The sequence below is a fragment of the Chelonia mydas genome, chromosome 3 (assembly GCF_015237465.2).
Source record: "Chelonia mydas isolate rCheMyd1 chromosome 3, rCheMyd1.pri.v2, whole genome shotgun sequence".
NCBI classification, from domain to species: Eukaryota; Metazoa; Chordata; order Testudines; family Cheloniidae; genus Chelonia; species Chelonia mydas.
The window spans coordinates 121,812,029-121,838,296 of NC_057851.1; the positions used below are offsets into that span (position 1 = coordinate 121,812,029).

The 26,268-nt window shown below is 41.8% G+C and overlaps 1 protein-coding gene across 5 annotated transcripts in view; it reads right to left on the minus strand.

Moving 5' to 3' along the window:
* LOC114022199 overlaps positions 1–26,268 on the minus strand; it is a 125,903-nt gene that overhangs the window by 13,756 nt on the left and 85,879 nt on the right. For all 5 annotated transcript variants that reach the window (XM_037895133.2, XM_043543196.1, XM_043543195.1 and 2 more), the window contains one exon: positions 8,867–8,968. In XM_037895133.2, coding sequence (XP_037751061.1) covers positions 8,867–8,968 — 102 coding nt within the window. The remainder of the gene's footprint in view (positions 1–8,866; positions 8,969–26,268) is intronic.

The following is a 26,268-nucleotide window of genomic DNA, read 5'->3' on the forward strand; positions in this document are numbered from 1 at the left end:
AGAATTTGCTGTAAGTTAACACCATATAAAGTAACCCAGAATTCTGCATATGCACAAGGGGGCTGAGTTATTGTTGCTGTGGGAACCGTAACTATGAATTTCCTGGCTTGCATGTGATTCAAATTTCAGCTTTAACGCTGCATTAATGTAGCTTTTCACACTTGACAGGCACACACTATTTTTAGCTCCGAGATTCCCCAAATGGAATACATGGTTTCCTTTAATACTGAAACTTAAAAATTTTTAAAAAGCTTTAAAAAGAAACACACACACACCAGACTTCACATTTTAACTACAGTACATTGACTAGTTCCAAGCAATTCCCCACCCACCCTTTTTTTGTTTTTTTTTTTTACATTCAAGCTGGTGGCCAATATCTCAATGTACCTGAGACAGCTAATTTAAAAAGGAAGTGGTCAAAGTCATGCTTTTTTTGTAAACTTCAAAGGTGATCCCTCTCCTTCCTCCTCTTTACATTTTACTGTCTGGCTTTCTGCCCATCCTGCAGCTGTTAGCTAAGCCTGTGTTTCATGGCGTCAAACCTGCCTCCTCACGGTCCATAAAGTTACAGCAGGGATCGTGATATGCAGGTGTGGAAAAGGGAGAAGTGCAGGATGAGCCTGTTAATGATTTTTCTGGCACCCCATGCTGAGTAGCTGAAGAAAGAGAGCAGCTTGCAGAAGAGTGACTCTTTGTTTGCGAAGGTGTTCTGGGCCATATTACTTCTCCCACAGCAAAGGTGTTGGGTTTTTTGCTTTAGGGGCTGTTTACAGAAATGATTCACCTTTTATACAGCTTTTAAAAAAATGCTTTGAGGCTTTAATTAGACACAGGAATTCCATCACACCACTATGAAGACTTTTACTTTCCATTTAACCTCCCATTAGATGATTCAATGATCTTATTCAACGATACGTCCACACAATTGAGGCTGGTTGTTTAACAGAAGAAGGAAGATACCATCAAAATCAACTGGTGCTAGCTTATGTCACAAGCTTTAGTTGGAGTCCTAACACACATTTATAATTTGTTAATGTAGGTAGAGAATCCCAACTTTAAAAATGTCCATTTGCTGCTTTAAGACACAGCTAATAAGTAAGACTCTCATTCAGGAATTCACCTAACTTTAAGCATATGCTTAAGTGCTTTCCTGAATAGCGTCTAATAGATCTGCAGATTTACAGCGAAATAATTTAAATACATTTAAGTCAAGATTTTCAGAAATGGGTGCCTAAAATTAGTCTGCTACAGGCAAAAATCTCAGAAGGGCCTCAGGGTATGTCTACACACCTATCCGAGCTGTGATTGCAGCACAGGTAAACATGCCTGAGCTAGCACAGCTAAAAATAGAAACATAGAGGCAACAGCATGGACTTCAACACAGGCTCGCAACACATGTATGTATCCAGAGTCCCTGGCATGCTGGTCACCAGCTTGTGTTGAAGCCCATGCCGCTGCATCTCCTGTGCTACTTAGGTATGTCTACCTGTGCTGCCGTGACCCCTCAGACTGCAGAGTAGACATGCCCAAGTGACGAAGGAGCCTAGGTGCCATTGAAAGCCAATGGGATGTAAGCTCAAGTCATTTGAGTGTTTTTGAAAATTCTACCCCAAAGGCTATATTTAGGTGCCTAAATAAATGGGAGCTTTGGATACACAGCACTTTTGAAACCTTTCAGTCCAGTTGTTTAGATGCCTTAGTAGCTCATATTAATAAACACAAAATAATTTAGTAAATAACTGTAGGCAAAGTGTGAGCGCTCATTGGAAGTTTAATAGGGGCTATTGGGATAAGTAGACACAGAGCACCACTTCTCTCCTACACAGTTGTCTGTATGTTGTCTGCTTAGACTGTAATTGCAAAAAGAAAAGGAGTACTTGTGGCACCTTAGAGACTAACAAATTTATTTGAGCAAAAGCTTTCGTGAGCTACAGCTGGTCTGAATGTATCCAATGAAGTGAGCTGTAGCTCATGAAAGCTTATGCTCAAATAAATTTGTTAGTCTCTAAGGTGCCACAAGTCCTCCTTTTCTTTTCGCGAATACAGACTAACATGGCTGCTAGTCTGAAACCTTAGACTGTAATGTTATCCAGGCAGGGATCTGTCTACTTATAGATCTAAAAAGTAACTTTTTGTATTGATATAGCTCCCAAAATTGTATGAAATGAGAACAGCCTACTTGGCACTGCACAGGGCACTAATAAAGACACAGGTCCTGATTCTGATCTCACTTAGGACTGATGTGCTTTATAAATCTAAAAATAAATAAATGATTTTCAAGTTCCAAAATGTAGCACACATACAACTGGTAATGGAGACATCTTTCCAACACTGGGGCTTCCCCAAACAACCACATCATTAGATACCCAATACAATTCTTCTGGAAATTAACTCAGTCAAAACTGACCTGCTCTCTCCAAGAAAAAATTAATTAAAAGAATGAGGGAGGGGAGGCTTGCTAGGCTGCAACTCAGAAAAGCACTTACATGTAGGATGAAGTCAATCCTTATTCAGGACAGCATTTAAGCATGTGCTTAAATTTAGCCATTGAGGTGAACAGGATTTAAGCACACTTCAAAGTAAATGGCAGGTTCAAGTGAAGTCCTGAATAGGGATGTTTTCCTCAATCAGGGCCTAAATGCGGTGATGGGAAATTTTAAAATACATACATACATACATTATTTGTTTGTATTACCATCTCACCTACAGGCCCTACTCATGAACCAGGACCCATTGTGCTAGAAGCTGTTTAAACACAGAACAAAAAGACAGTCCCTGGCCCACAGAGCTGCATATTTTTGCCATCACCATATGGTCTTTAGTCAGAGATAGGAACACTGTCAAGCCACCAGTAAAGATATGTTTTATTGTTATGAAGGCAGAATGGATGATAGATTTGAACATATATTAACATATAACTCTATGGAACAGAATTATTGATTGATCCCACCACAATCAATAAAAGCTTTCCATTGACTTCAGTGGGACTAGGATTTGGCCTTCATTTGAGCAACAGCAAAGGGACATTTTCTTCCCGATCAAAGGATTTCAGCTTATCCCTTTACATTAGAAATAAAATAAAAACGAGTGCTCGCACACAGACTCTACAATTAAAAAAAGACCACAGCTAAAGTTCTTGATATTCAAGATTCTGCTGACCTTCCAGTCACATTGCAAGGCTTATTTGTTCTCTGAAGGGATTGGGAAGTTAAATAAACAAAACAAAAAACATTTGCCCAAGCAGTTGTAGATTTTATAATATTTGTACATGACCCAAAGCACTTGATAGGTTTTTTTAAAATGGAAATAAATATATATAAATAAATAAGATGACTCATTGAAGATCTGGGGGAATGGCTCTTGGACTCAGCAGTGATGTGCGGCTTAATCTTTTTCAATTCTTCCAAATCTGCTGCTACAACCTACCTCACTTTTTATTTGTAGGATGATAGGTACACCCCTCAAAATAAAACTGGCTTAAAAGCTACTATTACCTGTAACCCACATCATGTCAAAACAGCCACCCTGAATCACCTGACTACTACACTGCCAACACAAATGCTTTTATTAATTTGTCAGTCATATTTAAAGTAGGGGTAACAATCAGCCAAAGCATAGCTGTGTCTCCTACCACTAACAAGTAGGGCCCTGATCCTGCAAAGACCCCTGGGACTGCTCACAGTGAGTAAAGTTGAGTGCATGCATAAATCTTTTGTGCCTGGCTGAGTGTCAGGAAGCACAGTGCCTACACTGCCTTGCTAATAGCAATGCTGTGTTATGCTATTATTTGTTTTACAGTAGTTCTAGAGGCTACAATTAGGATCAGCCCCATTGTGTAAGGTGCTGCACAAATGCATAATAAAAGAGTTCCTCGACTTAAAATCACCAGTGCCCTGTCTATGCCAGCATTCCCACCACTGCTTGTACTACTGGAGCAGCACTGCTAACAGTGAAGTGGTAGGAGACTTCTTAAAAAAGGCTAGTGTAGACACTTCAGGATTATCCCTTGAAGATCCACCATGTTTTCTGAAATGGTACTAAACACAGTTTGGTCCTGTCTACACTTGCATTAAAACCATTTACAGCACCAGTTCAGCTGCACCTATTGCTGAAAGCAGGCGTTAACACCAGTTATATTTCCTAGCTGGCATGAGGCTTACAATAACTAAGCATTTCAAACTGGCCATATTTAACTTCTCACAACAGAAATGTAAAGGAGAAAAAGAAAACTAAGCTATTCATCTTTGTTCATATAAGGACACATCCCTCTGTTCTGCCAGTTATGTGTGGACCATCATTCAGTCCTCCTGCCTGGTTCTATAGTAAATCTTGTTCTTCCCAAGACTCCACAGAGATGGGCTTGTGTCTAAACTAACAAGCAAAAACTGCCTAGGTCAGGAATGGAATTTATTTTGGGCGTTGCAGTATGGGGTGGAAGAACAGGGAGAAGAGAGAACACAGTGAAGAAAATGTTGGCTTTATATATTCTTACTGAGAAATATCCCAAACTGGTTTCTCAGCTACCAGAAGAGTAAAATGTGCTCACATGAGTAATTGCCTTTGCCAGTCCCCTTGACCACCAGACTCAGCTTTATTTACCCATTCTGCAGCAGTCTATAATGATCCCCCTTTTCTGTCTGAGTGGCTAAATTTTAACAGCAAAGTGTGAGAAACAAAATCTACTTTTAAACCCAGCAAGTGGCAGTAAACTTTGTTCCATACACACCAGCCACCTGGTTATAACAACTGGCTTCTTTTGGTCATGTCAAAAATGTTTTCCCAAACACTTGTTTTATATGCCTCATGGAAAAGTGCTACAGCGTAAGCTCTTTGGGGCAGGGACTTTGTTCTTCTGAGTTTGGATAGCAACTAGTGAAGCCTGGATGCTACCACAGTAAAAATAATAATAACTGAAGGGGAGACAAAGGATAGTCCAGTGGTTAGGGCATTAGTATAGGCCACAGGAGCGCTGAGTTCAGTTCCCTGCTCCACCAGAGACTTCCTGTGTGACCTTGGGCAGGTCACTTAGTCTTTCTGTGCTTCAGTGTCTCATCTGTAAAATGGGGGTAACAGAACTTCCCTATCCAATGGGTGTTGTGAGGACAGAGACGTTAAAGATTTTGAGGTGCTCACATAGTATGTGAATGGGGGGACACATAAATGTCATAACAGAGACAAACAGAATATGAAAACTGTTCTACAGAATTCTTAAACAAGCCTGTAGAATTCTATAGGGGCATATAATTCTCTATTCAATTCTATAAGCTGATTTTATGGAAAGGATCTCAATTCTCAAATTCTGTGGTTTTTCAGAGTACTTTCTAAAGAATCTTATTGATTTCATCACTATTAAATAAATATAGACTTTTTCATAAGGAATATATTCAGATTTAATAAAAGTATCTTTGTAACTGAATATCAGATTTGATTTCTGTCAATTCCTTGGCATTTTTCCAACACTTAAGGCATTTATTCTCATTCTATTATAAAATAGGTTGGCTAACAAAAGTTCCAACCCTGTGCTCACGTAGCACAAACAGACACAAAGGGCGGAATTGGTTTGCCACATCAGGTTCTCCAGAGCCCCAAACTCCTGAGGTCTCGTGAGTTTAAGCTCATTTAAGCATGGGAGCATCTCAGGGGTTTACCATGCATTACCACAGTATCTGAATGCCTTCCATATAAAATCAATAGCAATATTAAATAGCATATATTTATTATATATATATTTAAACATTTCATGATTTTGTAATGCTTGGGGTTGGCAATAGTGTGGGACACATCATGACAGAGGGAAGAATCTCTGCAAAATAGTACAAAAAATAATCTTATCTGCTTCCTCATAAGATTTCTTGTCTCCAAAGACCATCAAACTACAAAGAAAAACACTTTAGATGCTTTCTGTTCCAAGGAATCTGATGCGAGGCTGGGAGCGGCTCTGCATGTAGAATTGCAAGAGTAAAAGTGAAACTTCACAACACTTCAACCTCCCCCCCCCACCCCCAAATTAAAAAACACCACACAAATCCTGTCCATAAAAATGAACTCATTCCACAGACTAGAGGGGAAAAAATCAATTGTGGAGAAAAATCTGGTTTTCAGAGCAAGAGCCTTCAGACTGAAAGTCTCCGTGGTCATCTTTGCTCAGTCAGAACGAAGGTGTCAATCAGTCAACACAGCTGCTCAACGTTTTTTCTTCAAACACTTGTTTTTAAGGGGGAAAAAGAAAAGAGTCAGTTGACAAGCCTCAGAAACAGAAACCTTGCAAAAAAGATTTTCTCAAAATGTTCTGTTTTCAAAATTTTCAAACAGAAAAGTTTGTTTTCCTTTCTTCTTTTCTTTTTCTCTCTTTTTTCATTGCCAGCTTTGACTGATCGGAGTAGTTACCCAATGAGATAAAAAAAAAAATCAACACTTTTTGTTTTGGAAATATTTTTATTTTAAAATTTTAAAAATTGCTTTAGAACATTCCAATTTCAAATCTAAAAAAAACTATTAAATTCTATGGATGTTTTTTAAATCAGTCCATTTTGAAAACCAATGAAATGAAAACACTTTAGAAGTGTTCATGATTTTCCATACTTCCTCCATTTTTAAGTCAGCTCTGGCCAAGGGAATGGGCTAAGAATAATAAGGAAGCTCCAGACATAAAACTGGTAATATGACAGCCGCTGTAAAATCAATGGACACTAAATTGGAAATCCTAGTTGCACTGATTGGCAGAATTAAACAAATGTGTGGAAGAATTTAAAGGGAAAATATAGGAGGTGGAAATTAAATCGCAAGTCCACAAAACAGTGGGCAAAGGGTCCACCTATGTGTCAAAAAACCCAACTCATACCCTGCAGCAGCGAAGCTCAGAGCCCATGTCAACTGAATCAGGCTCATGAGTCTCACTATCGGGCTAAAAACAGCAGTGTAGATGTTCGGGCTTGAGCTGGAGCGCGGGCTCTGAAATCTGGCACGTGGGGAGGGCCTCAGAGCCCCAGTTTTGGCCCGAGCAGGAACATTTACACAGCTGTTTTTAGTCTGCAGTGTAAGCATGAGTCAGTTGTTATGGTCTTTGAGACTCACTTCTGCAGGTTTTTTGTTTTGCTTTTGCAGTGCAGACAGACCCAAAAAGCAAGGACTTTTCAGACACACTGAGAAAATTAGATCTTACTCCATGCTCATGATTCTCCACCCTGTTTTCTCACTATCAGCCTGAATGATGCTGATCCTCTACATAAGAGTGTAGTTAAATATGTGAAAAATAAAAGCGACAAGATAGATTTCCTCTTTGGAGCTTCAGCTCCCATTCTGCTGTCATCACTTGTGAAATGTGGCTTGATTTTGCCTTTTCATAAAGGCAAAGTCCAAACTGTAATGTTGTTTGCATTTTGTACACATCACATACTATTTTTTAAAAATGGATCTATTGTACAGCCACTGATTATTATGAGTAGTATTTATTCGCTGTTTATGGTAATGCTAATCGTTTTCCAGACATTCAAGAAGGGACTGTCACTGTTCCAAGATCATAATCTAAGGATGGACAGACAGGGTGACAAAGGGAATGGGCGCAAACAGGGATTTTAACACAAGTCAACATGATTCATTGTAACCCACTGCAGCAGGAGTGGAATTTTAAATCTCTCCAAAACTGTGGACAGGGCTCTGTGGATGAATTCAGGGAAGTTGTACAATGCCACATGGACAAAGGCAAAAAGGCATTTGTGGGAGAAGCTAACAAATGGGGAGAACACTGGCAGAGCAAGGTAATCCGAAGTCCAACAAGGAAGGATACATAAAGAGGAGAAAAGTTATGTAGAGCTTTGAAGATGGTGACAAAAATCACTTAAATATCATGTGACAGCAGATGAGGAACCAGTGGAGGAATTTTTCCCAAGATGGTAGTGACATGATCAAATCAACACACAACGGAGATTTTAGCAGCTGTATTTTGTATGGACTGAAGAAAGAAAGTGTGTGTTATCTGGGGGACCAGAGAGGAGGGTGTTGCAGAACTCAAGGTGAGACATAAAGATGAATTTTGGCTGAGAGGATGGAAAGAAAAGATGAATTTCAGACACAGTCTCATCCAAACATCTGTTTACTGGAAAATAATGTATAATGCAGGACTGGAAAGAACAAACTAAGCACTACTTCTCTCCATAGGCAGAAATAATTGGTACATCTGCCTTTTTGGATCTAATTTGTGTGTCTCTCCTTTTAGAGCACCTAACATGCGACATACCATATATTTAATCAGATGTCATTAGAACTGGAAAATGTCATTTGAGGGTTTGGAGGAACAGGGAAGCACCATCCCTGAATGAAACCCATCCCTATGCTAGAGCTTGCACAAAGGCTATGCACCAATGAGGTTAAGTGATAAATAGGCCTGAGGCTTTCCCTCTGGACAGGGCTGGACTTCCTCCTTTGCATTTTATGTATATAAAAATAATGTGCAGGTGAAGTCATAAAACTTGACTTAAATGGTTTGGAGACATCTGAATTGAAAAAACAAACAAACACCTAAAACGGTGAATTTCTGGTGATGATTCAGTAAGAATAAAAAGCGTAAGAAAAACAATTGCCAGTTCTGGGGCAGGAGGGAGAGAGGCTGGAGGTATACTGAACGGCAGTGTATGTTCCTTTTTACAGCTCCAGAGAAAACAAAGCAACCTGCTGACCTATGAGCATAAAGGGCCACAATTTATCCCTCGTGTGACTCCACTGAAGCTAATGAACTCCTATCGGGGAGGAATTGGCCTTTATCCCCAACGCTTTATCCCCAACACTCCACCTTGGCTTGACGAACTAACTAGCAAGCTGAGAAATTCAACTGAAAGGACGCAACAACGGCCAGGGTTTTCTCACCTACCTTAGGAAATATTTGCTCAGTTTCTTCTTGGGCCTTCATGTGTTTACTTGGATGATGAGCTGGAAGTTGGCAGGACACTGATCCTGGTGGAGAAGCTGAGCTCTGTAAGATAGCAAAAGCAAAGTCAAGAACAGTAGGTCTTCATAGCTAGGCACTTACTTTTCATGCCCAGTTGGTTACTTCATTGTGGATTTGTGTATTCATCATTTCTGTGCCATTTTGAAATGTGCCTTAAAAAGAGCAGTGCTGATTTAGAGGTCTTTATTTGCTCCTTATTCAGGCAAAACCCTATCTGGCTTGGAAGAGTCAAGAGTACTGAAAAGGACCACTCAATAGCCCTACCCCGATATTTTATATTTTGGGAATCGCTTCGGATTTGAGATACACCAGCATAAAACACAGAGTAATGGCCCTGATTTCAGTGGACTTGTTCTGGATTAACTCTGGTATAATGGACAGCACAATCTGTCCTCAATTAACACAATTAGGCTACGTCGATGCTACGAGCTTGGGGTGTATTTCCCCTGCTCGTGAACACAGTGTCGCTGCAGTAGCATGCGTAGTAGCAGCAGAAGAATGGCTGAACTGTGCCAAGTAAATACCCACCTGAAACCAGTGAGTATTTACTTGGTACAACTCACTGTACCTTTGCTGCCACTATCTGTGCTACCGAAGGTATGCTGCTATTTATACTCGCACTAGCTCGATGAGAGCTGGATGAGTATGCACACACGAGCAAGGGAATCACACCCCTCGCTCATAGTGTATATAGCCTTACTTAAATATATAAAAAACTACCCACTATTTGGGAAATGACACGGATTCTTTCTCAGTACTTTCATGTTTGTCATAAAGGTGGACAAGTAATACATGATAATAATCGATGAGATCTGGTTCAGGAGCTAAGAGCCAGAATGAAACACCAAGATTCCTTGGACCCACATGTTCAAAGCGGAATCTGGTCAACTCAGTCTTTCATACTTCCCAAGTGGATACATTAAGTACCATGCAATTAATGCGCAGAGAACTTAAAAACTAAAATTCTATTTGTTCTGGGTGAACATTAAAGATACAAAAAAATGTCATGGTAAGAGTAAGTGTTTTTCCCCAGTGTCATTAGCTACAATTTCCTTCACCTGTTCCGCTCATGGTTGTGCAGTTGGTTGCCACCTTCAACTCCCAAAAATAAATGAATTTTATCAGTGCTGTCTCAGATTTCCAGAACTTCTTGTTTTGGCTGAGCTCAGCCGAAACAAGAACGTTCCGGAAATCTCAGACAGCATTGTTATAATTCAGCTACTTTTGAGGTACAAAAGTGCATAAAAATGAGAAAGATAGCAAGAGTGAACCTCAAGCACAAAAAAGGTTTAGTTTGGATCAGAGAATATTGAGTTTTGTGCAAACCAGTTTGCCAACCCCTCCCTTATCTGAAATACCTTAATGTAAAGAATTAAAGGATAGGAATACAATTAATGTCAGTCAACATGGAAAATTAGGTCTTAGCAAACAAAATTGAATTCATTCTTTGAGGAGATTACAAGCTTAGTTGATAAAAGTATCTGAGTAGATGTACTTAGACTTCTGTAAGGCATTTCATTTAGCATCGCACACCATTCAGATTAAAAAACAGCACTATACAGTATCCATACAGCACATCTTAAATGGATCAAGAACAGTCTAACTGACAGATCTCAAACAGTAGTCATCAATGGGGAAGCATAATCAAATAGAGGTGTTTCTCGCGGGGTTCTACAAGGACTCGTTCTAGGTCTAATGCTATTCAACATTTTCATTGGTGATCTACAAGTAAATATAAAAATTATTGCTGATAACCTTGTAGATAACACAAAGATTGGCAAAGTGGCGAGTAATGAGGATGACGGGGAGGTCATACACAGCAAATACAGCCAAATGCAAAGTTATACATCTAGGAGCAAGGAATGAAGTCCGGACCTATAGAATGGGGGACTGTATCCTGGAATGCAGTGGCTCTGAAAAGAATTTAGGGGTCACAGTAAACAAACTCCTCAACATGAGCTCCCAGGACAACACTGTGTCAACAAGGGCCAGTGCAATCCTTGGATGTATAAACAGGGGTGCAGTGAGTACGGAGGTTATTTTACCTCTGTATATGGCATTGCAGAGACAGATGCTGGAACGCTGTGTACAGTTCTGGTGTCCACATTTCAAAAAGGATGTTGAAAAATTGGAGAGGGTGCAGAAAAGAGCCACAAAAATTATTTCAGGATGGAAGAAAATGAAAAGTATCTTAGTGAGATACTTACAGAGCTCAATTTGTTTAGTTTATCAAAAGAAGAGCAAGAAGTCACTTGATTACAGTGTATAGGGACTCTCATAGGGAGAAAATACTAGGTACTAAAAAGAAAAGGAATACTTGTGGCACCTTGTGGCACAAATTTATCTGAGCATAAGCTTTCGTGAGCTACAGCTCACTTCATCGGATGCATAAATTTGTTAGTCTCTAAGGTGCCACAAGCACTCCTTTTCTTTTTGCGAATACAGACTAACACGGCTGCTACTCTGAAACTAGGTACTAAAAGGCTCTTTAATCTAGTGGAGAAAGTCATTACAAAGAACCAATGGCTGGAAGCTGAAGCCAGACAAATTCCAGCTGGAAATAAGGCACACATTATTGGCTGTGAGGGTGATTAACCATTGGAACAAACTAGCAAGGGAAGTGGTGGATTCTCCCTTCCTTGATGTCCTCAGATCAAGACCGGGTGCCTTTCTGAAGATTGGCTAAAGCCTAACAAAAGTTATTGGGCTCAATACAGGGGTAACAAAGTGAAATGGAATGGCCTGTGATATACAGGAGATCAGACTAGATGATCTACTGGTTTCAGGCCTTAAACCATGAAGCTATGACTAAAGAATGAGGTACTAGGGAGAAAACACTTTATGAACTTTTAAGAGAGTCTTCTATGACAAGCAGGGTTAGGAATTATATTATTACTAATTTTGTAAAGTAAATTCACAGTGCTAGGTTCTCTCTTCGAATTCTTCAAGTGACAAGATTACTGTCCTGACTTCTATCTACAGATAAAACAACTACAAACATCCTTACTACAGCAGGCAGTTTAAGCACAAGGCCAGCTGAACAAAGAGAGAGTGCAGTGTATTAGTCTCCCCGACTTAGTACCAGATGTTAGCCATCTATTTTACTCTGCAAACAATAAACTGCTTTCTGTCCTCAGAAGCCCACCACCTCATGCAAACAGAGCTGAAACAAAAGTGGGGATGTATTTACATTGACTCCAAAAGTATGTACACCCAGTAGTTATGTGTCAAATTAATGTTTTATATTCATGGTCAACTGTGAGATTTACATTATGTTAAATGTGTATGTTTAGCTTGCCTATAAAGTTCAAGAATAGGACAATCTCTGAGTAATGATAATTTCTATAGCCATAGTTTATTATATATAATGGTTTTGCTTTAACTTCATTCCAGTGAGAAAACATTCCTGCCAATATGTAAAATGTGGATGATTTGAGTCAAGAGCATCGATGCCATTTTAAGAGGTACAACACTGGCTAATGGGGATTATGATGCCACAAACATCTTGCCTAGGAGGCTGGGGATCTAAGTATCTCATTTTGTTTTACATACAAATATATTTCCATAAATTTGTTCACAATAGAGAGAGAGACTCTTCATGGATGACGGGAAACCTGACATATCACTCAACTAGCCAAAGAGGAAAGTCAAAACGGGGTCATTTTTTCCCTGAAATCACTATTAAAGACTCATACTTTTTAGAGTAATACAGGAAAACAATTAGCAGGATATGTTTCATTGAGAGAGAAGCTGCTCTAAAACCAAACTATTTTAAGGGCCACATCAAAGTAACTATTACATTTGACAGGGGTCAATCCTACAACCAACAAGTCAGGCCAGTGCTGGCCAGTTCTTTGTTGCTCTTCACCTTGTACAGTAATTCACAACAGTGCAAAGTTAGTGCAAAGCAAGTATGCTTCACACTGGTGTAAATAACTGCACAAGATGCAGGGAATCGTAGATTCTATGCCACAGATCTTCCATCTATTAAAATCATCATCAGACAAGAAGAGAATGCTGCTTGCTTGTGCAAGCGGGTAGTGAGATTCCTCCACCTTGCAGAGAAGATGCCTACAGAAGTGTGAAAACTTTAAAAAGGAAGAAAGCTGAAAACAAACTAAAAGAAAGTTGAATTTATAAGAGAAGAGAAAAGAGGTGGCCAATAATAAACAGGAAAACAGGTTGAACAATGCAGCAATCATACTGTTTAGTCTTCTGGAAAAGAGCAGCCTGGATGAGGCTGGATTTTTATGTTACCTGCTGCACAGTCCTGTGAGTAAACGCAGCTCCTTGCTTTTTGCTTAGGGTCTCTTTCAGGAGAGATTTTTGCACTCAGCAGCCAAAGTGTGTCAGCACTGGAGTGAGCAGTGTTATCGGGTGTTAGCTGCAGCACTCTGATACGTCCTTGAGAACTAGCACATCATTAGTGATACCTTCACAACTGAATGTGTGGGTCTTAGGTCATATGCCAGACAAAGCCAAGGATACCTTTTAGAAAAAGCAATTTCTTATTATAGTCCTTTACATGCCCCTTTGGCATTTAATGTCAGCTTTATTGCTGAGATAATCAATGAATGTCTGACCAAGATATTCTGTTACAATGCTGTTTGGCAAAGGAGTACAGTAGAAGTCCCTGTTCATTTGAACAAATGTTGATCAAATGATGTGGGTCAATACACTGAAAGTAAATTGGAAAGGGGAATCCATTTTGCAGTGTATCTATAATGTCCTCAGTTACAAGGCCTGAGTCTCTGTTAGGGCTTGTCTGCACTGAGTCACAGTGCAGACTGTGGGAATGTGACTATAGTCCTGTTTCAGAGAGGACTATGTTAATGTGAACTAGATACCTTTTAGTTCATGCCAGCAGTGTCCGCACAGAGCACTGAGAGCCCAACTGTTTGGTGCTCTCTGCAGTTAACATCCTGTAGTCCTCACCATGGGACAGTGTAGACAGGCTTAGCCTGCGCTTTCTGCAGTTATTTCCATCCTTCTGATTTAGTACCAGCTTACACCCACTTTGCACCAGTGCAAATGACAACACAAGGTTCAGGGAGACAAAGAAACAGCCCTAACACACACACACACACACACTTCCCTTGCAGAACAAAAAGGCATGTAAATTATAGGTGACTGCAGTATATGTAGCACTTGTTTTAAATATTAGACTTATGTGAGATTATATATTGACTCATATATGCACTAATATTAAAAAGTGACCTCTTTTGTATGTTATACTCCACCCACATATGTAACATTTCTAAAAATAAATCATATGGTCTATGTTTACAAAACACGTGTCTTTTCCACATAGTCTGTATTATAGTCTGTATTTTCCACATAGTCTGTATTTTTATAATGGTTCTTACATTCCCAAAATTCACTTCTCAGATCCGCTCTCAGAGTTTCCTGCAGAGCTGAGAAATGCTCTTTGACACGTATGAGGCAGAATGTTATCACCAGGCAGCCAGTTTCAGATGGAACAGTGAGAGTTCACACTAATAAAAGACTTGTCAACACAAATCATTGCAATTCTTCTAGATCCCGTCCTAGTTTCTACTGGTTGAGTACCTGTCCCAGTTAAACAGCCTTGAACATGCTGCAGACTGCTTCTAAACTGAGGCCTCATCTACACTACGGGATTAGGTCGAATTTAGCCGCGTTAGGTCGATTTTAAAATGAATGCGTCCACACAACCAACCCCGTTCCATCGACTTAAAGGGCTCCTAATATTGACTACTGTACTCCTCCCTGGTGAGGGGAGTAGCACTAAAATCGACCTTGCTGGGTCGAATTTGGGGTAGTGTGGACGCAAATCGACGGTATTGTCCTCTGGGAGCTATCCCAGAGTGCTCCATTGTGACCGCTCTGTACAGCACTTTGAACTCCGATGAACTAGCCAGGTACACAGGAAAAGCCCCAGGAACTTTTGAATTTCATTTCCTGTTTGGTCAGCGTGGCAAACTCAGCAGCACAGGTGACCATGCAGTTCCCCCAGAATCGCAAACGGGCTCCAGCATGGACCGAAAGGGAGACACTGGATCTGATTGCTGTATGGGGAGAAGCATCTGTGCAGGCAGAACTCCGATCAAAAAGAAGAGATGCCAATATATTTGCCAAAATCTCACAGGGCATATTGGAGAGAGGCTACAACAGGGACAAACAGCAGTGCCGCGTGAAAGTTAAGGAGCTCAGGCAAGCCTACCAAAAGACAAAGGAGGCAAACAGGTGCTCTGGGTCAGAGCCCCATACATGCCGCTTCTATGATTAGCTGCATGGCATTCTAGGGGGGACCCTACCACTACCCCACCACTGTCCGTATACACCTCCAAGGGGGGAGTCTCACACAACAGGGAGAAGGATTTTGTGGATGAGAAAAAGGAGGAGGAGGAGAATGTGCAGCAGGCAAGCAGTGAATCCATTCTCCCCAGCAGCCAGGACCTTTTCATCACCCTGGACCCAATACCCTCCGAAGGCAGGATCCCCAACCCTGAAGCTGGAGAAGACACTTCTGGTGAGTGCACATTTGTAACTACAGTACAGGGTTTAAAAGCAATAGTGTTTAATGTTTGATCTGCCCTGAAGAATTGCATTCGCGGCCAGTACAGCTACTGGAAGAAAGTCTGTTCACATGTCTGGGGATGGAGCGGGAATCCTCCAGGGACATCTCCATGAAGCTCTCCTGGAGGTACTCTGAAAGTAGTCTGGAATCATTGCAGCACAAAGCATGGCAGCGAATGGTCCTGGGTTTTGGTCACATTCAAGCAACATTCGGTCTATATCTTTCTGTGTTAGCCTCAGGAGAGTGATATCATTCATGGTCACCTGGTTGAAATAGGGGAATTTTTGTAAGGGAACAGTAAAAGGACCCCATTCATGCTGGGCTGTTTGTGCTTGGATAAAAAGGATCATCCCAGAGAACAGCCATGCGGTGGGGTGGGAGGAGGTGTGCGCTGCACATCCACCCAAAAACTGCAGCCCCTCCTTTTAAATGTGAAACCCAACCCATTGCTTGCTATGGGAAAGGATGGTGCTGCAGTCTGAAACCATTCTCACATGTTATGCGTAAGAAGCCAACCCCGCTTACCCTTTGCCTTACCATGGCTGCATGGAAACCGAATTCTGTTGCCCAGCCGTGTGTGATGTGTCACCATACTGGCAGGCACTCAATATAAAAGGCAAAATGCGACCTTGTATCTAAAGCACATGTGCCGTCTGCTGTGAATTGCTTGATTCATTATGAAAGAGTCTACCTTTTGTTCTCAGAAATGTATCATCTTAAATTTTACTCTCCCTTTTTATCTCCCCCCAGGTGCAAATGTTTCTAGGCTCCCCCTATCATCTCCATCCCTGAGGTTATCGCAGATTAGAAGGTGAAAAAACGGACTCGCAATGACATGTTTTCTGAGCTCATGCAGTCCTCCCGCACTGATAGGTCACAGCTGAATGCATGAAGGTATTCAGTGTTAGAGGCTAGGAAAGCATTAAGTGAGCGTGAAGAGCAGAACGCGGCAGGAGGCAATGCTAAGGCTAATGGGGAAGTAAACGGACATGATGAAGCATCTGTTGGAGCTGCAGGAAAGCCAACATAAGCAGACCCCGCTGCATCCACTGTACAACCGCCTGACCTCCTCCCAAAGTTTCATATCCTCCTCACTCAGATGTCCAAGAACACGGCGGGGGGGGGGAGGGGGAAGGGGGAAGGCTCGGGGCACCCAGCCACTCCAGAGGATGGCCCAAGCAACAGGAAGGCTGTCATCCAAACAGTTTGATTTGTAGTGTGGCTACAATAAGCAAAGTGGCCTTGTCCTTCCCTCCTCCCCACCCCACCTGGGCTACCTTGTCAGTTATCTCCCTTTTTTTAAAAAAAAATTAATAAAGAAAGAAAGCATGGTTTCAAAACAATAGTTACTTTATTTCGAAGGTGGGAGGGTGGTTGGCTTACAGGGCATTAAAATCAACAAAGAGGGTGGGTTTGCATAAAGGAGAAATACACACAACTGTCACACCGAAGCCAGGCCAGTCATGAAACTGGTTTTCAAAGCCTCTCTGATGCACAGCATGCCTTGCTGTCCTCTTCTAATTGCCATGGTGTCTGGCTGCTCAAAATCGGATGCCAGGCGATTTGCCTCAACCTCCCACCCCGCCATAAATGTCTCCCCCTTACTCTCACAGATATTATGGAGCACACAGCAAGCAGCAATAACAGTGGGAATGTTGGTTGTGCTGAGGTCTGAACTAGTCAGCAAACAGCGCCAGCGAGCTTTTAAACATCCAAATGCACATTCTACCACCATTCTGCACTTGCTCAGCCTATAGTTGAACTGCTCCTTACTACTGTCCAGGCTGCCTGTGTACGGCTTCATGAGCCATGGGAGCAAGGGGTAGGCTGGGTCCACAATGATAACTATTGGCATTTCAACATCCCCAGTGGTAATTTTCTGGTCTGGGAAGTAAGTCCCTTCTTGCAGCTGCTCGAACAGCCCGGAGTTCCTAAAGATGCGAGCGTCATGCACCTTTCCCGGCCATCCCACGTTGATGTTGGTGAAACGTCCCTTGTGATCCATGAGTGCTTGCAGCACCATTGCGGTTTACATACTGGCTGCCAAGGTGGTCCAGTGCCAAGATGGGGATATGCGTTCCGTCTATTGCCCCACCACAGTTAGGGAAACCCATTGCAGGAAAGCCATCCACTATGACCTGCACATTTCCAAGCGTCACTACCTTTGATAACAGAACATCAATGATTGCACTGGCTGCTTGGATCACAGCAGCCCCCACGGTAGATTTGCCCATTCCAAATTGATTCCTGACTGACCGGTAGCAGTCAGGCGTAGGAAGCTTCCACAGGACTATCGCCACTTGCTTCTCAACTGTCAGGGCAGCTCTCATCTTGGTATTCCTGCACTTCAGGACAGGGGAAAGCAACTCACAGAGTTCCAGGAAAGTGGCCTTATGCATGCAAAAGTTTCGCAGCCACTGTGAATCATCCCATACCTGCAACACTATGTAGTCCCACCAGTCTGTGCTTGTTTGCCAGGCCCAGAATCGGCGTTCCACTGTATCAACCAGCCCCACTGCCACCATGATGTCCCAATTGCCAGAGCCCATGCTTTCAGGAATGTCTGTGTCCATGTTCTCATCAAAATCGTCCTCATGCTGGCGTCTCTTAGCCTGGTTCTGCATATACTCCAGGATAATGCACGAGGTGTTTACAATGCTCACAACAGCAGCGGTGAGCTGAGCGGGCTCCATGCTTGCTGTGGTATGGCGTTTGCAGGAGAGCAGAGTTGCAGCAGAAGCGGTGGATGATGACGGATGTCATGAGAATAGGTATTTATACAGAATGACAAGAGGACCTGTGAGGTGAATTCATAGCACCAGGAGAGCAGAGCTGCAGTGGAAGTAGTGGATGATGATAGTTAGCAGTCGTATTGCACCGTCTGCTGACAGCAGCACCCAGGACACAACAGCAGCGGTGACAGTGAGCTGAGCTGAGCGGCCTCCATGCTTGCCGTGGTATGGCGTCTGCATGGAAAAAAGGCGCGAAACGATTGTCTGCTGTTGCTTTCACAGAGGGCGGGGTGACTGATGACATATACCCAAAACCATCCGCGGCAATGTTTTTGCCCCATCAGGTATTGGGAGCTTAACCCAGAATTCCAATGGGTGGCGGAGACTGCGGGAACTGTGGGATAGCTACCCACAGTGCACCGCTCCGTAAGTCGATGCTAGCCACGGTAGTGAGGATGCACTCCGACGACTTAATGCGCTTAGTGTGGACATAGGCAATCGACTGTATAAATTCGATTTCTAAAAATCGACTTCTATAAAATCGACCTAATTTCGTAGTGTAGACATACCCTAAGTTAGAAACTCACTGACAACTGTGTCAACTGCCTTTGTCAGCTACTGTTAGTGCATAAATAATCCCATGTTTTCACAAGTACAAATGAATATTCTAACCTTCCTTTTCAATACTAGGTTGTCTTAAGTACCACAGTAAATCTCCCCCACCCCGGGTCACCTATCTACGCTCCTAGGCTATGTCTATGCTACAAAATTATGTCAACCTACTTACGTCAGCATACAGCCATTATATCACTTGTGTGTGTGTATGCTTTGCTCCTTGCGTTGGCAGTGTGCATCCTCACTAGAAGCACTTGTATCAATTGTATTGTCACTGTGGAGCATTGACAGTCAACATAAGCAACACAGTGTCTACACTGACACTGTGTCAACCTAATTACATTGGCTGTGACTCTTACCACACTATGTCTACACTACAGACTTTACAGCGGCACAGTGTTATCACTACCGCTGTGCCGCTGTAAGGTCTCCCGTGTAGCCGCTCTTTGCTGGCAGGAGAGAGCTCTCCTGCCAGCATAATTAAACCACCCCCAATAAGCGGCATTAGCTATGTCAGCAGGAGAGCCTCTCTTGCTGACATAGAGCTGTCCTCATCAGCCCTTTTGCCGGAGAAACTTATGTTGGTTAGGCAGATGTTATTTTCACATCCCTGACTCACAAAAGTTTTACCGACAAAAGTGGTAATGTAGACAAAGCCTAAATTGACGTAGAGAGCCACTTACATCAGCAAGAGCCAAATTTAAGGGAAGACAATTCCACAGCTAGGTCGACACAAGGCAGCTTATGTTGATCTAACTGTGTAGTGTAGACCATGCTTCAGAAATATGCTAACAGGGGTCTCACCTTCCCAAGCTTGCATTTAAGATATCAGGCATCTCTGCATGGAATCCATGAGATGGGCAACATCAGGTCTTGTCTACACATGGAGTTATCCCTGATTAACTATTTCTAGTTAACTTCATATGTGGACATTCTTATTTCAGAATAAGACCGTCCACACATGGAATTAACCAGGAATAATTACTCAGGGATAACTCCATGTGTAGGTGCATTAGCGTGCACCAGCAGGGTGTAAATTCTAGCCTGCAACAGCATGTTGTGTTAATTAATCTGTGTGGACACCAGCTGGTGCACACTAAAAGTTCCCTAGTGTGCATTAATGTAGTATTGTTTGAAGTGGGACCATGTTAATGCACACAAAGGAACTTTTAGAGCATGCTAGTATGTCCACATGGGCCAGTTAGTGCATAACATACTGGTGCAGGCTAGAAATTGCACCCCACTGGTGCATGCTAATGCATCGTGTAGCTATGCCTCAAGATACTCTCTCACACTCTGTATCTGAGTCTCCCCTGGAGAAACACTTTATGCTGAAGCTAAGTCATGGGACTGCCTATTCAATGAGGTTCTGACAAAAACCTGATCACAAAAGTATCCAATATACAGTCGTTTTTTTAAAGGTTCTTTCAAAATTGGCACATCTGTCCTCCTGCTGCCGGTGCTGCTCCACCCACCACACATTCACATTTACTTTCAAATCTCAGTATATAATATTTCATTTGTCTGCCAATAGTATCATTTGAGAAAGGTCAAAATAAGCTTCTCTTGACTTTCAGCCACTTTAAAACAAATAAAATGGCCTCTCCAAAGAGAACAGATACATTAGTACACTGGGAAACAGAAGAATGCAATTTTACTAATAACTATGTAATAGCAAAGCATATGGACAGTCCTTGCAGGCCAGGTGCTAGTGAGTCTCTCTTTAGTCAAAGCAACACAACCACATACCCTCTCTCACAAGCCCCATACAAGTGCCAGATCATTGTCCCCTAGGGGCTCCAAGGGCACGCACTCTGGCACATATGCCTGCTCCATGCAAGCAATTCAGCTGTACCTGTGGCCCTTTATAAACCATGGTTCATCCCCGACCCAATTATAATGTCAATGATGTCCCAACTCCAAAAAATGGCTCCTTCAAATTTTTATTTCACTATTTCTGGATACGTCCAAATGCATGTGTAATATGTAACATAGCATCAACCCCTTCACTTCCCGGGAGTGATATATGAGGTCTGGCAGATGTATTTTTGTTGATCAGACTTTTTATTAGTGTGCTCTTGTACATCTAGCTATATTTGCAATGTTACTGAGCATGTCTGATCACATTAACTCCTAGTGTAACGCCAATTAAGTCAATGGAGTTAAACCAGGGATGAATTAGGTCTAATGGCCTGTGTATTTGGGGAGATTATGGACACGGGGACACTGAATGAACCACTGTCTGTACTAGTTCCAACTTGCTAGCTTAGCCTTGTGCTCTGACCCACTCCTTTTCGGAACGGTCTATAATACAAAAGCATGATTATTAGGGGGCTCTCTCACAGAGTTCCATAAAAATCATTTCTGGAAAAGAGTGTGTGTCCTTTTCTCCTGTTCCAAAGTGCCCCATCCCTGCAGTGCTGCACATCAATTGGCTGCTGCAACCATCTCTGTAGCGAGGGGCATTTCAGTGGTGCTCTCAGGTGAGTCTCAGAGTATGTCACTTCAGGATGAAAGGCATTATATTTATACACACACACACACACACACACACACACGTAAGACAATACAATTTGGGGAAAGGAACTTAATGCAGCCTAACACATTAGAAGGAGAGCGCTTTATTTTTTTCAATTACAGTGATTACAGAACACCCACGCTCATATGTACTCGTGTAGCACACAAGCACACTAGTATCTGCCAGCCTCAAAAAATTGAAATTGGTTGTCTCTCCAACTGTCTCTCCATCCTTCTAATTCCCTCCATCCCTAATATCCTTGAATGAGTTGTTTACAATCACTGCCTTAACTTCCTGTCCTCTAACTCACACCTTGCTCCCCTCCAACTTGGCTTCCTTCCTCTCACTTCACTGAACCAGCTCTCACCAGCATCTCGCTTCTCTTCCTGCCCACAACTCATCAGGATCTCTTTTGCTTTGTCCTCCTTCTCGACCATTCTGCACTCTGAAACACAGCTGTCACTTTCTCCTCCATGACATCCATCCTACTATGACTTTCATAGTCCTGTCCTTCTTTGGCTCTCCTCCTATTTCTCTGACTCTTTCAGTGTTTCCTCTGGTAGTTTCTCCTCCTCCTTCCCTCTCTCCTGTCAATGGGGGATCCAGAACTCTATTTTATACTTGGAGGACCTCTTCTGCTCACACTGATTCAATTACTATCTTTAGGTCAATGACTCACAAATCTACATCTCCATACGTGACCTATCTTTCTTAGTTTCATCCTGTACATCTGACTACGTCTCCAACATGTTACCTTGGATAGCTTGCCATCAGTTTAAATTTAACATGGCCAAAATTGAACTGCATATATTATTTTTCCTTTCTTTGCTACTTTCTCCATTGCTGGTAACATCAACATCCTTCCCTGTGCTCAAACTTGCATCCTTAGAGTCATCTTTGACTTCTCCATATTCTTTCACTTCTCCATATTCTTCTGTTCAAACATCTGGGTTGTTCCAGTCTTGCTGAATCTTCCTCCACAATTTAACAAAAATCCCAGCATTCCCATCTGTCCAGGTAGCTAAAATACTTATATATGCATTATTGGCCATCTGCTTGACAGCTGTAATCACCTCCTCCCCGACCTCTCCGGTACCCATATTGCTCTGGTCTGTTCAAAATGGATCTGTGATGATCTGAACCTAAATTATGTGATAAGGTTCTTGGATTCTCTGACACCCTACCACAGCAGACTGGAATTATCCCAGTAGCTTCATTTACATGGGTTTCAGTGAAACAAATATGAAAATGAGTAATATAAACACAGGGGCTTCTGTACTAACTATTTATCTTTACATTAAATTAAATTTATGTTTCCCCTACATTTTCAGTTTTTAATGAGACACAATTTTTTGTCTTGACAACACAATTGTATCATGGAAGTTATCTGGGTCATACTGGAAGTTTTGTATGATCAGGAGGGACTATTTGCTATTCAGCAGAACAGAATTCACCAAATAACCTACTATGAGTGGGGGAGTGTGCAAGACCGATTAGCGTTGTGTGACAAACATATAAGCCAGATGCTTCTACTCAATGGTCCCTAGTGAAAAAATTAACAATTTTGACATTTAAACTGTCATCTTTATGTTTCAGAGTTAACAGTCTTAGGAAACAAATGGGATGGTTCACACCTATGAGAGCTATTATTTCAGGATGTCTGCAGATTCAGAAAAAACACTTCATCAGTTTCTATGCTAGGACTTCAGCGTTTTCTTCACAACCAGTAGAGCACCAAACAATTTTGTTAAGGGGAAGTGTAACTTCTGGAGCACACTTCTATGCAAAAGATAGATACCACTGTAAATTCCACCGGTGTGGAATTGCAAAATATACACGGCCCTGCATATATAGCACGGAGAACATTGTTGACACCTAAATAACCACCACCACCACCACCTATATTTTCTGGTTAATCAGTAGCTTAGAATTTACTTTCAGCATCTACTGTTAGTGGGTGGCATCATCGCTAGAATAGAATTATCTGCTTATCCATGTTTTGCCTTTTTTATTTAATGGACATTATTCTGAGAGCATTTATCAAACGAACAGTTTAATTGCAAAGTCTTTAGACACTTTGATTTCTGTTCTGGTTTAACATATGTTAACAGTGTGTGGCAAAATTAATTTCTGAATATCAACTATATGGGGCAGTAATAGTATATATTTGGGGCCGGGCTCTCATTTATTCCAAGGTCTGTTTCTAGCACTCTGGCAGTACAAAGGCCCCTCTGCCAGAGTGGTGTGAATGAGAACCAGACAAAAGGAAGAATTATTTTAAAGAATTATTAAATTCATCTAGCTACAGCTCTTTACTTAATCTACAAATGGAACAACTGAAAAGGCTTCCACACAATGTATCTGAACCAAACTAGGATATAAAAAAAAGCAGTCTTCTCCCCCTCCCCTCGAGTGTGTGTGTGTGTGTATATATATATATTAGTGCATTAAACAAAGCAGAATAGTGTCTAACTTAAGAAATATTTCCATTTTTAAACATATCCACTCAAAAATATAAGCAAATCTTAATAGGCATATGGTGTATATCGTGGGGTGGGTGAGGGTGGAATACAAGATTAAGGGCAGGTCTACATTACCGCTTATGTCGATATAACTTATGTCGCTCAGGGGTGTGAAGAAGCCACCCCCCCCCCGAGCGATGCAAATTACACTGACCTAAGCACTGTCTACACCGGCGCTATGTCAGCAGAAGACACTCTCCTGCCAACAGAGGTTTTGTCTCTCACGGAGGTGGAGCAATTATGCCGATGGGAGAGCTCTCTCCCGTTGGCATTGAGCCTCTTCACCAGATGCACAACAGCAACGCAGCTGCATCAGTGAAGATGCGCCAATGTAGCGCTTCTAGAGTAGACTAGCTCTGAGAGAAAATGAATTAGGCCCTATCTACACAAAGTTGCAGACATTTAACTAACTGAGTTGAAAAAAAAAAAAAAACAACCCAGACCCTTAGCTAAACTGATGCCAGGTTGTGTGAGGACCAGGCCTTAGCCTGGGAGCCACTGCCCCTCATGGAAAATCTGAAAACATTCTGGGCCTCATTCTCCACTGCCTTGTACCCTGCACAGTTATTTACACTAGTGCAAAATGAGTGTGTAATGTTACCATTCTGAATGTCTATCAGCTTAAAACTGCTTTGCACAGGTGGAAATGATGACACGGGACAAAATATTGAAGAATAAGGTTCTGTGTAAAGAAACAATTCTGCCTATGTGTTATTTCCCCACCCCCCCATCCCCCTTTGCTTTTCTTCTCTCCTCCGAAACCCAGGCCTCTTTGGCATCCCCCGCAAAATGAGCAACCTTGCATTACCAATCACTTGAAAATCTTAGCTTTGATTTTTCCTTAATTATTTTTCCATAAAATTGTAATTCTTCTAAAAAAAATGTTGATTGCATTTAACTTTGTCTCTGTTGATGCTCTGTCAGTTTAATTGCATGGAATTGGTTTTGAATTCATTTTCAAGTGGCACTTTCCCCTTTTCATGTTTAAAAGGTCACTTCTTCATTTCGGTTTTATTTTTCTCTCACATCTCTGTGAACAATCTCTTCTGCTTCAGTCAGGCTCGTAGTAACAAGGAATGAGCCAAGATATATTTGTCTTAGGCCAGGCAAACAGGGACCCATGTGGCCTACCTTTAGACTGGGGCAGGATAAAAGGCCAACACGGCCTCCTCACGGTTTGGTGACATCTCCACTAATCCTCCCTTCGTTTGGAAACGATTACAAAAGTCACCTGAAAGTGTCTACTGAGGAAGTTTTCTAGAAGAGTTAGGTGGTCCAACATGCTGCTCTCACACTGGTTGAAACTGATAGTAGCTCCATTGGTTTCCATGGAGTTACTCAACATTTACAATTGTGTAGGTAAGTGCAGAGTTTGGCCCTTTGTGTTCAGAATCCAGAGAGACAATAGTTTGTGCATGGCACAGAGCAAAGCAAGTTTTTTTATGCGAGTAGATGTTTAAAAGTTATTTTGTTAATGAAGTGCAATGCACAGGTGTATTTGTGCAACTTAACACAGTCATTTATATACTGTGCTCGAAGGGTTATATATTCATCTCTGCACAGATAGACAACACGAGGTCTATACACTGCTTATATTACACCTAAGCCCTCTTTTAAAATCTTTACTGGTGCATAGATCTTGTCCTAGTGCTCTGCACAGGGGTGAATTTCACCTTCTATAAATAAAGTGCTGGTGAGAAAATTGGCAAGTGCAGATTATAGTGGACAACATTCAGTTGTGGAGCAGAGCAAGAGGGAAACATGAATGTTGCCTACAAATTAGATTCTTGGCAATGCCATAAACTGGCTTTGGTCAGGTGACCCTGTTTAAGAAAACCTGACTACATACTGCAATATAAGGGCGTGATACACTGTTCCACATGTATGTAGGACTCCCAGGGAAGCTTCTGACTGGAAACTGATGGCAGGCTGAGGCTCTTGAGGGTTTAAAGATTTTATAGATTAACACATATATACAAGAATAACTGTACAGGAAACTTTCCCCTCTAACCTGAATCAAAATGTCATTATTCCATTTCTTTATGTATTATTAACCATATATAGAGAACAACTCTAGGTGAGGTTGTGAAAAGCCTTTGTCCGCAATGCTACTAGTATACTAAACATACCCAGCTAAACCTCTCTTTTTTAGCAGACACAATCAATACTTTCACCTAGATGTGACCATGTCAGAGAAACATATATGAATTAAAAACAGCTGACTGACTCAATCCAGATAAGAGATAATACACAAAGAGAGAGAGGAGACCTCTGAGGAGCTGGGTGGGACAATGTCCTCATCCTCCACTTTCCAGTCACCAAGGTAATGCGGAAGTCCTGAGGTTCTCTTGGACTCAACATTGCTCCTGGATACTCAT